The sequence below is a fragment of the Amblyomma mixtum genome, chromosome 2, assembly GCF_055824585.1.
Source record: "Amblyomma mixtum isolate Tamu chromosome 2, ASM5582458v1, whole genome shotgun sequence".
NCBI classification, from domain to species: domain Eukaryota; kingdom Metazoa; phylum Arthropoda; class Arachnida; order Ixodida; family Ixodidae; genus Amblyomma; species Amblyomma mixtum.
In genome coordinates, this window is record NC_143013.1 from 271829111 (window position 1) to 271841812 (window position 12702).

Sequence of the window (12702 nt, forward strand, 5' to 3'; positions counted from 1 at the left end):
ATAACCGTTTGACGGCTTCGTCACCCGAAAAAGTCGACGATGACAGCAGCGGCAGTTCTTGCGGCATACAAATAACAATTCACATCTCAAACAAAACAGATTGTACTACAATGCAGGTAGGGGGTTAGATATATTAAACAATGACAAGGAAAGAAAAAAACGGTCGACATATCTATTTCAGTACTAATACAACCTAATCAATAAAAGTTTCACGAAGTGCTCGAAAAGACATTGTGTTTATATTGTTATAAAGAGAAGAGTTCAAACATCTTGGTAGTATATATTTCAGCATAGCAAAACCATAGTTTGTTCTACATCTGGGTACCGAAAACATTTCAGCGTTTCTAGTGGCATACGGTATGTTGTGTGGTACCAGCTGCACAATACGGGACAAAAAGGGGTCATCTCTTGCAGTCTGCTTTTTATAAAAACAGGCAAACCTGTACTTAAACAACCTAGGAACTGGAATTATTTTGTATTTTATTCGAATGGGACGAGTTGGGTCGTCATAGCAGGAATTTGTAATGACTCGTAGCATTTTCTTCTGTTGAAGAAAAAGCTTTTGCAAATTGGACACTGTAGTATTTCCCCATACCAAATAGCAGTACCCTAAGTATGAAAAAAAGAATGCACAGTAAAGGTCAAGTTTTGTCTTTGTAGGTAAGATATATTTATGGCGAGAGACGATACCTATGAATTTAGAAAGCTCGATGCAGACCTCGTTTATGTGAGCATCCCATGACATTGAAGGGGTAAAGTCTACGCCAAGTGATGTGAATGATTGAACATATTCAATTTGTGTGCCACTGAAAAAGATAGGCGGTGCATTCTCTACCAACTTGCCCTTAGCAAGAAATATTATCGCCTTTGTTTTTTCCTTATTTACTGTCAAGGAGTTTGAGCATGACCATTCCTTCAGAGCAGTCAATACTAAGTTCGCTGAATCGTTTAATTGGTTATATCAGTGGAGGAACAGAACAAAGTGGTGTCATCAGCATAAATAGTAAATTTTATCTCGTTGTTTATAATAGTGATGTCGTTTATATATAAGTTAAAAAGTATAGGACCCAAGAGACTACCCTGTGGCACTCCATTTGAAATTTGTAGGACATCAGAGCGGCAGTTATTAATGACAACATATTGTGAACGCGAAGACATATATGACTTGAAAAGGTTTAGGGCATGGCCACGTATACTGTAATGTTCAAGTTTTGCAAAGAGGGTGTTATGATTGAGGGTATCAAACGCCTTGCTGAAATCTACAAAGATTCCAAGAATGAGCTTCTGGGATTCAATATTACTTAATATATATTCTTTTTGATCAAGTAATGCATGTTTGACACAAACTTGTCTTCATGGCGCCCGATGTCGCATTGAAACGGACCTTGTTGCTGTGATCAGCGCAATCTTTGACCTCCTGTTGCGAAACTTGCGTCGCAACTGCTGTTTAAAAAAAAAAACAAAAAAAAAACGCGCGTCCACACGCATGCACAACTTGCTCCAACCGCGACTCCATTTAAATCCGGTTGTATCAGCGATGCCGCCGATATTATAACACACTCTGGCTAGACCTCTTTCACTGTACCATTTTACAGCATTTATTAAAAAAATTCAGCCCCTCCCCCCCCCCCCCCCCCCCCTTTTTTTTTGTCGGCCGCACGCGCCGCCAAGAAATAAGAAAGGGAGCTGGGTGATGAGGTTCAAGCATGGAGTAACCGTACTAATTGGGCTACTGCAGAGACAAATTGAAAGTTTGCCAACTACAGAGTTACCTAAATAAAAGCCATTGTCCCAGCAACGCGGTCGAACGACCAAATCTGTTGCCCGCGTCAAATCCTGACAAAATCATTTGGGAGAGGAGAGTAGCGTTGAGAGAAACGCGCTTCGCACGGCTTCGCCAGCGCTGGCTTCGCGATCGACGCGCCACGCTGCGCTAGGGCTAGGCTGTGCTGTCGTGCTACCGGTTACCCTGCTACTGCACGAACAGAACGCTGTAAACGCAAGTTACAGTACGCTAAATTCTGCCCTATAAGTTTCTGCGTTGTTATCCTGCTTTTGTTTGTGCGCGTGTAGTGAGCACTGTCGTAGCGCCTGTTTGACTGAGCCCAGTACAAGGTAATACGCATAATTGCGTTGGCAGGGCCATCACGGCGAACCATGTTTACACGCCGCTGAAGACTTAACTGTACTGCCTGTTAGTTGAATTGTTGCTGCAGTCTTGTTGCGCTTTACCGTCAAACCGTTACGTTGCTTCTGTGTAGACTGTCCGACTTTCGGGCAGTCTAACAAGATCGTTTCCTGGCCATTCTTGGTGTCGTGTGCGGACACTTTTGCTGTTCGGTTGATCGAACTAGTTTGCATCTATCATACGCTTCTGCGATTATCTGCGTTTGATCAGCGATGGAATCTGCGGCGAATAGCGATGCTGTCAACGGGACGCCGCAAAAGGTAGTCAAGCCCGTAAGCGTTGTGCACGACGCAAGTGGATCGAGCGTCGAACGCAATGGCGATCGCGGGGAAACTATTGAAGACATCATATCGGAGCTGAACGCTACAGCCAAAAAAGACGAACCGCTTCCTGAAGTGCCTACCGACGTTTTTTTGGAGAGCGAGAGGCAAACAAACCGCGATTCTAGTGACCAGTGGGACCGCAAGACAGAGTCCATGGCTTCATCTCCCGGCACCGCTGGTGAGGTGGCCACGCTTAGTGAAGCGGAGCTAAGCACCGTGTTGACCGATGCACCTGTCGGCGGGGAAGGTGAAGTTCCAGTACCATGCACCGGTGAAATTACTTCTCAGGACGGCGAAAAGCCAGCGGAAGCAACCAACGGCGGCGCTACTGAGTTGGAAAGCCAGCAAAGTTCCGAGTGCTCGGGTGCCGTTGGTGCTGTTGTTGCACAACCAGAACCAGAACTTGCGGACGAGTCTAGTGACAAGAAGTCGGAAGAGACGAAACCTAATTTGGCGGAGGTAGACGCTGATCCAAAAGAGGCCACAAATTCACCTTGCGAGATAAAAGCACCAGACGAAGCTCTGCAATCACCGCGTAGGACTGCGCGCCAAAGAACAGTCAGTCAAAAGCTGGCTGAGAGCAACGCCACCAGCCCTAGCCGCTTGCGTCGCCATGGCAGTGAGGCTTCTGTTGCGTCTTCTGTTGAGTCATCACCTGTGAAACGGGACCTAAAACAGTGTTTAACATCGGACAGCGAAAGTGACGTTCCGCTTGCACGGAGGAGGCGGAAGCGTTCCGAAGACCAGCCCACTGTTGCAGTCAGGACCAAGAAGCTGACTTCAGACAGCGAAAGTGACACTCCTCTGGCACAAAAAAGGAAGAAAACGACGAGTACTGGAGGAAAAACTACAGCTGCAGTCAAAGCCAAGAACCTGGCTTCGGATAGTGAAAGTGACAGCCCTCTCGCAAAAAGGAGGAGTGGTCCAACTAGGGGACCCACTTCTGCTATGAAAGTCGCAGAGAGCGGCCAGGTGAAAAAGGGCAGCAGGGTACAGTCGGCGGAGCCTCCAAGTAAAAGGAGGCTAATTGGAAGGTCAGGAAAACAAAGCTTGGAAAGCGTTGAAACATTTGAAGATAACAAGGACCAAAATGTGGAAGGTTCTGAACATAGTTGCACGACAGATACTGAGACCGTGAACAAGAAAAAGGCAGCAAGCTTGGCTAGTAAGACTAAGAGAAAAGCTGCGCAACAGAAACTTCCAGCAGATAGCTGTGAGAGCACTCCTGCTGAACAAAATTTGCATGAAAATCGTGATGAGCTGGATGGAGCCTCTGAGCTAACAAACGTGAAGGGGAATATGAGCATGTTAGAGTCTGCTCTGACTGCTGGGTCTGCACAGTCTGTTGTGATCAGCAAGAGGATTAAAAAAGCACCGAAAGGTAAAGAATTGGACAATGAAGACAATGTTGATGTCTTGAACATTAGCAACATCAGCGCTAGCGGTGACAGTTGTGCAGTTGGTAGCGGAAAAGATGTTTCCAAACAGACCAGCCCTGTTGAAACAGTTGAAAGTGTGCCCTCCTGGTCGGCATACCAGTTCACTGAATCTGACCGCCTGCTTCAGGCATCAATCAGTCTAAGCCTCAAGGACCGGCAACCAATTGCCAGCCCCTGCTACCTGATAGTTGAGGTTCCTGCAGGTATTGCCAGAAGGACATGGGGCCCTGCATCAACTTGCCGAAGACCAACCGTTGTATTTGGGGGCTGTGACCCACTTAATACCTACGTGAATATAGAGGGCGTTCGCGTTCCATTGCGTCAGTGGCAACAGGTGTCAAGAATCACCCCGAACGTCCGGCTGACAGACATCTTTCGGTGTCTCCCGAGTGCCTGAACAAAGGGTTCATCTGCTGGACTGCTCCTAGCCACTCTCGTTTCTTTTACTGTGTGCGGTTGTTGTTTGTGCTCTTTATGTCAGCACCTTCTCGGCTTTCTGCCTGCAGCATGTTCTTTTTTTTCTTGCCATTGGACTGGCCGCATAGTTTTTACTGTTGACCATTCATAGCTCTGTTGTTTTTTAAGCGTAAGGCATTCTGATTACTGTTCATGTTCATTGCAGCTTATGCTGCCAGTCTCTCTTCCCATTGTCTGCATAGTGCACTCATTGTAACCTATTGTCTGTAGCAGGCCTAATGAATTCCCTTGCTGTTTTTACATCAATAAAGTACTGTGCATGACGTAGCTTTACTCATCCTTTTTTTTTTTGTCGGAACTGGAATTACAGCATCATGATACTTTAACATGACAAGCATTTGTGCTATTACAGGCGGTGCATTTTGTCATTGCATAGCTATGGTAATGCCTTTTTAGATGTTACTATATAGTAACCGCTACTTCTTGTTATGGTGCAATCTTAGAGGATTCTCAAACTGGGTTCTGAGGACACCTTGGACTCTGGAGCCACTTCGGCAGTTCTCCAAGCACCTAAATGCATGCCTCAATTGCCATTTTGCCTTTACCACTTTATTTTGGTTCTAATCATACTGCAATTGCTTAGCAGATTGTTTTGCTGTACAGCCGATAAGTATTGATTGAATTTGGACATTTCCTGAGTTGCCGTGTCTGCATTCATGTCAGGCAAGAAGAGATGGAACCCAAGACGTGAGGTTCCTTGGCATGCGGTGCTCTTCGGCACCTTTTGAAAGACACTGGGGTTCCCCGAGGCTAAAAGAATTGGGAGGCGATCAATTGGCTTGTCGTCATCCTGATGAAATGGCACATACCCAAAGGGGGAATTGGCCATGACCAGTATCGTAAATTGCATGCGGCGAACATGAGGCGATATAAGAAACGTCAGCAACTCAGTTTCTACGACAGAGGTAGTTGAGGGTAAGGAAATGAGTTTTCTTCTCTACCTTCGCTTCCTTTGTACTGTCGTTTTGCAGCATGGAGCTTGAACTGTACCGCTATGACCACTACCGCCACTTGTGAGTTCTCTAAACTACTATCATCACTAGAACCCTACCACTATCGCCTATCACTGAAGCGTCCTTACCACTTTTTGTTACCGGTGCGCCATTTTTCCAGGTGGCTGGTGGTAAGCAGGCGGGAACCCCTTGTTAAAGAATGCAGCGCGAAAAGACAACAAACGAAGAAGTGGACAGGGCTGGCGCTGTCCCTTTTACGCCACCTGTCACATTTGGCAGGTGGAGGCCGACACCGGACGGTTTTCATCTGCATGGCCCTCCTAATGCTTTTACATTATAAAGATCGAGAACCCTGGTCTTAAATGGTAGTACTGTGAGCCAAGTTTGTTAGCTGGGATATCTAGCTGGCGAGTCGGTGGGTGGGGGGAGCTATTAATGGCTGCCATGTTCATGACTAGGGGCATGGTGAGGGCCTGCATGTTTTTTCTAATCCAATTATCGCCACCTGCCACGTAGGGCACTGTGAAAGGTATGCCCTGTGCTCCACCATGGCACCTGTGACATCACGTGCAAACGTTTACGGTGTTTGCTAGCTGAGCAAGAGCTTGCAGGATCAAAGCACAGTTGTGCCTGCTGCATTTCATGGGCGGTGAAGTGCAAAATGTGCTGTGTGGTGTTGGTGCGTGCTAAAAAACCCCAAAAGGCCGAAATTAATCCTGAGCCCTCCACTGCGGCTACTCTTTTTCATTCTCCCTCCCCTTGTTCCTCCTTCATAGCTTCCCTCAAGACACGGTTCAGGTGTCCGCCGTTAGAGACAGTTACTGCACCATTCCCAGCTGTCCCACCTCAGTGCTAGCTTGGGCAGCTGTACTCGTATGCCATAAATGGTGGTGATAAAACATGGTAACTTTGTTTTGTACACAATGAGAAAACTTGTGTACGGACTAGGCAATGTGTAAAAGTCATATCATTTGCTGCTTAACATTTTTTTTCGGAACGTGAACATTTTGACATAGATATGCCTGGTTGGTAGGTGAATTGGAGAGAAAAGAGTGTGATAAAGTTGGAGTACCACATTCTTTTCTCCCAACATTCTTTTTGCGGCAGCAGGTCTTGATTATTTTTTTTCTGCAGCAGTGTATGTTCGCAGTATCAGAAAAAGGACAGCTTTTTTCTTTTTTGAAGATGTGCACCAAGTTTGGTACAGAATTTTATTATATGAAGCATTTGCGCAGAAGATAATATAGTGCTTGCTGTATGTGTAATATTCCTGGTGCAAGTGGTACTCGCATTGAGTAGAGTGAAAGGTCATCAAAGACCTGTATGTACAGTAGTGGCCCATGCCTGCCCGTCACTTTTGCATTAATGGCTACTCATTGGCATTATCTGGAGGTAACGGTGACAAGGTTTGTGTATCTGATAATGCATTGTAGAATACAAAATATGCCTGATCATCAGTGATGGGAACACTGTATTCGGGCAAGTATACCCTGAAAATTTATCGGGGACCTTAGCTGGTGTTTTATTTGGAAGTTTGTTGCATTGTAGTACAAAAACATGCCTATCGAAAGGTAGGTAGAAAACCTGAGCCCCAATGGGTTACATATTTTTTTGGATATGAAAGACAAGCGTTCAATGTGACATCACTAGCTCATTTGGAACCAAGTATGGTGTCTTGAAGGAGACACCTCACTGGTTTTTTAGTTGCTGTCGATGTATACATCTATGTCCTTAACTCATCACTGCAACTTCTCCACCTCGTAGGATTACTAGTTGCCGTTTCATAATTTCAGGAACTGAAGCCATGTAAAAGTCTTGGTTTGAATTAATTATTGCATATACGTCGGTTGTAAATTACAGTCCGTGATTAGTGATTGTGTACACAACATTCCAAGGAAACTTGATCAGAATTCTGCTGTCTGTGAGGGAAAGAGAATGATGAGCATGCAAGGTATCAACTAAAAAGTACAGGACACTGCGATGAAGGAAAAGCCAGCCACCTGACCAATTTATGCTAGAATTAAAATGGATGTTATGAACTGTACTTATTTCATAGCGTTGTACAGTCCCTGTCAAACGTATACAGCCCAAGGGGTTTGCTTCTAAACTGTTTAGCGCGGCTCCCTAGCATGTATAGCAGTCAAAAGCTTGGAAGGATTGAGGACTCGAAGCCATTTATGGTTTGAGAGAGTATGGTCGCTTAGGATGCATAACTGGGCACGCTGCAGGCCCCGTAAGCAAACCCCTTGGGCTGTATACTTTTGACGGGGGCTGTACATTTCAAGCATTTAGTAGGCTATATATACAGCATATTGCATTCAAACTTTAGCTGGATGTGTTCTGCATTTCGTTCTTTGTTGTGCTACAACTATATGTATGTGAACCAACTGTGTTGTTTTTCCATCCTGTACCAATATATGCATCTCTGAGACATAGCAGTCCACCGCTCTTTCAAAGCCTTATCGGAGCATTGGTTTGAAATCCTCTGATGTGGGCTTTACTTCTAGCCTGTTAACTTCGCGCGAATTCCAATAAATAATGAAACATGGAAAAAAAATTGGCAGTGGCTTAGCTCGGCTAAGCCAAGATATACGTAGCGAAAGCAGTTTCATCTACTGACAGTTCAGTTGCAACACACGCTGTCGTCATCGTTAGCAGATTGGCAGAGTCTCTTCGCAAGATGTTCCTCTCGTTCTTCGGGTGTCTCGGTCGTCCGCTTAGCCTTTCTCGCCTCGTTTTCACGCTGTCGGCCGGTCTTGCACCATGTGACGACTTCTGGGTAGGAAGACTCAATTTCATGCAGCCTGTACTGCTGCCGTGACGCGCACGGCCGCTCTCCTTCCTCCATGGTGCGCGTCTGAAAAGCGAGCGCATCGCTTGTGGCTTGTGTCCCAGCTGCGTGGCACGACTCTGCGCATACGCAGTGCAGCGCCATAGTTACCATGGTACTTTTTGCCTTGGTAACGGCGCATGTGCAGTAGTGGCCTTTGGCAGGCACCGCGAAATACGCTTCTGCTAGCCTAGTGTAGCTTTCGCTACAAAAACAAAGTAGCACTGGTGGAGTAAGTAAAGCACATGCCAAATATAGCCATTCCATTTGTTGGTGTTTTTTTTTCCACGGCTATTTATATTACTCCACAGCTGCAAAAGACACTATGGACCGAAAAGCCGAGAGAGTAAGATTGGTTATTTGCATAAGAGAACATACAACTGTCAGCAGATTCTCCATCAAGATGCAGAAATTTCTGCTCATTTTGGGGACATTAATGAAAAGCCATTTTTCCTTATTTATACAAGCTACAGCTATACAAGCTACCTTATTTTACTTCCTCTCCTCCTCTTTGTAACAAGCATGTTCAACTCTCGTTGTCCGCAAAAGCAGCATATTTCCGAACAGAGTATGTTTTCATGGCATAACTAGTACTTTATAACTGAAAGAAAAGATTTCAATAATAGTTGTTGTTTTTTTTTACCTGGCAAGAACTTCAGGAGTATCACAGAGGTGAACTTGAAGTTTGAGCTTGCCTCTTTCTTCATTGTAGCATTAAAACGTAAGGTGTAGTAACATTAGTGCCCTCCATGCACATTCATTAATTATTGCACAGTAGTCCATGCTAGCCTACACCTAAATTCAAACATCCCTTCAACTCCCCTCCCTCTTTCCTGCCTTTCCTTTTCTCTCCATAATATCCATCAACTGGCAAGTGTAGAGAAGATTTGAGAGTAAATATATTTCTCTCTCCCTTCACCTCATTTGTTACTTCTAAAAGTTTGGCTACGGGTCCTAACTCTTGTCAGCCATAAACTGCCTACACTGCATTGCCACCTGTACTACTAATACTACTATATAAACTGTAAAAGGAGAATGGCAGCGTCATTTTTCAATGTGAAGCCCACATACATTTTTTGAACATGATGTTTGGCAGATTGCAAGGGGTGCATGCGGCGCGAAAGCTTGATCTAACAGGAAAGGGAAAACGTTCAGCTGAGAAAATAGATGCATTTGGGTTTATTGGTCTGATCAATCGCATGATCTCTCCTATTGTAGCGCAGCCAACATGATCACGAAATTTTGATCCATCCGTAAAGAAACTTTTGCGATCCTTATATAATGCCATGAGGTCCATGGATTTCTGTTGGCTAACATCTGTGGTTACAACCGTCATGCTATATTTTGTCAAGGCCAAGTTGTGCGGTATGTCTGCCCCGTCTCCAGAAGCAAGCCTTTGCCGAACTTCAAGAATGGGAAAAAAATAGCAAAGCTACTGTCGCAAGGCGCTCTTCGCATGAAAAGCAAAACATGGAGTTACAGATGGGTTATTTTGAAAGGTACATTCATAGTTGATGTTTTGGGTCCAGACATGATTTGGGTGTTCTGGGAGTGTACGAAGACTTAAAAAAGAATGCACCAAAGAAAAACCTGCACTTATCAAGTGGTCATTCATTTGACTCCACATAGAGACTTAGAAAACTAATTTCACAAGCAAAAATGCTACACTACTTCATCGTCAGTAGTAAAAAAAAGTCATTAGATGCACACCCTGGAACTTTCTCGTGCCACCTTTCTGTCAAATGTGTTGTGAAAATAACACAAATGAGAACGCACACAACTTGGCAGAGCACACTTTTATCTTATCATGAAAAAAAAAAAGCAAAATGTGGAGCATGCACATTTGAAGGTCTGCACCTTTCATCTTTCAGGTGAGAATTGCATCACTGAAAGCCTGCCGCAAAAATGATTCTACATCACTACATAACACAGTGTGGCTCTATTCTTTTTTTTTAATAAAAACCCGTACATTGATGCATATAGTAATGCTGAATGAGTTGGTGACAAAGCAAGACACTGAGTGAAAATGGATCGAGCCCAGAGGTCTGTTCCTCTTGGAATACAGCAATTTTCTTTGCTCTGGTTATCATACTCCATCTTACAACTAGTTCAGAATGAAGTGGAAGCTATGAATGTGAGGTGAGAGCTTTAACAACAGTGGTGAAGTGCATAAGCAACCACAAAGGTGCAGAAGTGTGCTCATCTGTTCCACTCTGCTGCAAGCAAGCTGTAAGATGGAGTATAATCTTCCATGTAAAAGGTAACTCTGCAATAGTTTTTGAGCCCCGACAACACACGAGCTCAATTGGTGTATAATTAGTGTTCTCTAAGTAACCATTATACTCTGTGAATGCTTTGGTGCTAAAAACAACATACATCTCAACATATATTGCACCTCTCCAGCTAACCAAACAAGCATTTGTGGTGGATTTGTGCATAATTTCATGGCATTTTGTGAGGGTGGTTTAAACTAGCAAATGTCTGGATGGGCACACATATAAAAGTACGGCAAGTAATATTGTGTATTTAAGCCATATTTAGCGCAGATTTTACACTTTTTGAAGCCCTGAAATGCAGAGTGTCACCGAGACAAGGAGGACCCCTTCCAACACACTGTCCTAGAAATGGCCGTTCTACAAATCTCTGCTGTGTTTGTATAGGATCTTAGTGCAAAAGAGACAATCACAAATTGGTTCAACCAGCTCTTAAATGAACATAACAGCATTTCACATTCTTCGGAGTGTGGTAATCTGTGTCAAAGAGTATCGTTTTATCATCGATTCCCCACATGATGCTCCTTCACAACGCTCGTTTTGAGCCTCGGTAAATGCACTTTAGGGCATGGCCTTCAACAGTAGAAAAGGATTTCAAATCTTTTTTGCTCACTTTATGGAGCAAAGCCAGTAACTTTTTCAGGAATGGCAGAGAAGACTTCCCCAAGACAGCACAGTGAACAATTTCCGAGCCCATCTAAATGAAATAAACTTTGATAGTACGAACACAAAGGGGTGCATGAAATTATGAACATCATCATGATGTGCAATTTGCTGCAACCCCATTCAGTAGTGAGAATCACATGAAAAAGCAGCAATAGTAGTGCAATAAGCATTAGTCTTCAAACACTCTTGGATGCTTTCCTACTGCCAAGAATGGAAATGGATGAACAAACTTAAACAGCAGGAAATGCAACGCTAGTATACCGGTTCACAACATAAAATTCAAGCCTTAATTTGCAAGAAAAAGTAAAAAGACAGAAGAGGGCCGTACAGTACTTTCCCTTATCTCGTTCCACCTCTTCAGTTCGACTTTGTCGTAATAAAGGTTAAAACATATTGCCAGTGATATTGTCATTACACAGTCAAGACTCATCATAACCAGCAAAAGGGATAAGGGCGAAGGGATAAATCCACTGTAGCACCTTCCAGCTTGTGCATAGCAGGAAGCAGGGAAGAACATGGCAAGGCCACTGCCCCCTTACCTCCCCCCGTGCGCATGCCCCTTCCTTTGAAACACATTTATTCAATGCTTCATTTTAATTACTTTAATTATATTTCTTCTACAGCTAAAACCATTGGAAGAAGTAGTCCTTTCATGGTGCATGTTTGCACTGGAGTGGTATGGAGCAATGTTCAAAACTTATTTGATTTCCAAATGACAGTTACTGCTACTGTAGTAAGATTAAATTCTTGCATTTCTTTCTTTTCACAGCATGCATTATCAGCAAAGGTCAAGAAAATTTCCATTAAAATCTGGTCATTTGGCTGCTGGACATGTTGCTCTGCCAGCTCCTGTTTATATGTTCAAGAGCAGCCCCCTTGGCATAAATATTTGAACCGAGGGTCATTTACCTAAATTAGGAAACAGAAGCTAGAAATTTCAGTGACTCTTCAGTGTCATTATAATAAGCTTTGCCTGCACTAAATAAACAGACATTTTGCTCTGCCACAGCACCCAATTAGGAAAGCTTTCAAGAGTAATAAAGAGAGCGGCTGAAATGAAAATAATTTCAAGAGACAGTGTGCGTCACCAAGATCTATCACAGTGCAACACATGCACACTGACAAAAAAAAAGCAGCTGGCACCTATTGCATGCAATGCAGAGTTGGGCATCTTTATGTCACTGTCATGCTGAAAACGCTCCTCGAAGCAATCGCGCCATAATATACATTACGAATGTTTCTAGTTTGTTGAAAATTACACCACATAAAAAACGCAACAGGTTGTAAAATCACAAGCTTTTACATCGTTTGGCGGGCTGGCCGCAAGAGACAAGTCACTTTCTCTAGACCATGCTGTGACCCACCATGACGAGATATGCTGAAGTGGCCCAGTTTAGCAATACACTGGTCGCCTTCATTTCAAAGTAGCTTTCAAGTGCTCTGTATAAACTAGACTGCATGCTAATTGCATCCATCATTCTCAAAAAGATCGATCGTTCCACACAAGTTTCCCATGAGGAACCATCAACATTACAAGCCCATTCACTCGCATC

General features: G+C 43.9%; 2 protein-coding genes across 2 annotated transcripts; one reads left to right on the plus strand and one right to left on the minus strand.

The window, feature by feature from the left end:
- Nucleotides 1-193: 193 nt before the first annotated feature.
- LOC149364022 (uncharacterized) lies at nt 194-838 on the minus strand. The gene has a single exon (XM_089570015.1). The coding sequence runs from the start codon at nt 743-745 to the stop codon at nt 194-196; it is 552 nt and encodes a 183-aa protein (XP_089426141.1). The 5' UTR covers nt 746-838.
- A 1068-nt stretch (nt 839-1906) lies between these two features.
- On the plus strand, nt 1907-4690 carry LOC149364023 (uncharacterized). Its single transcript, XM_089574015.1, has one exon. The coding sequence runs from the start codon at nt 2401-2403 to the stop codon at nt 4345-4347; it is 1947 nt and encodes a 648-aa protein (XP_089430141.1). The 5' UTR covers nt 1907-2400; the 3' UTR covers nt 4348-4690.
- Nucleotides 4691-12702: the final 8012 nt, after the last annotated feature.

Coding starts and splice junctions, on each gene's coding strand:
- LOC149364022 (XM_089570015.1), bottom strand. CDS start 745: ATGTCATGGGATGCTCACATAAACGAGGTCTGCATCGAGCTTTCTAAA.
- LOC149364023 (XM_089574015.1), top strand. CDS start 2,401: ATGGAATCTGCGGCGAATAGCGATGCTGTCAACGGGACGCCGCAAAAG.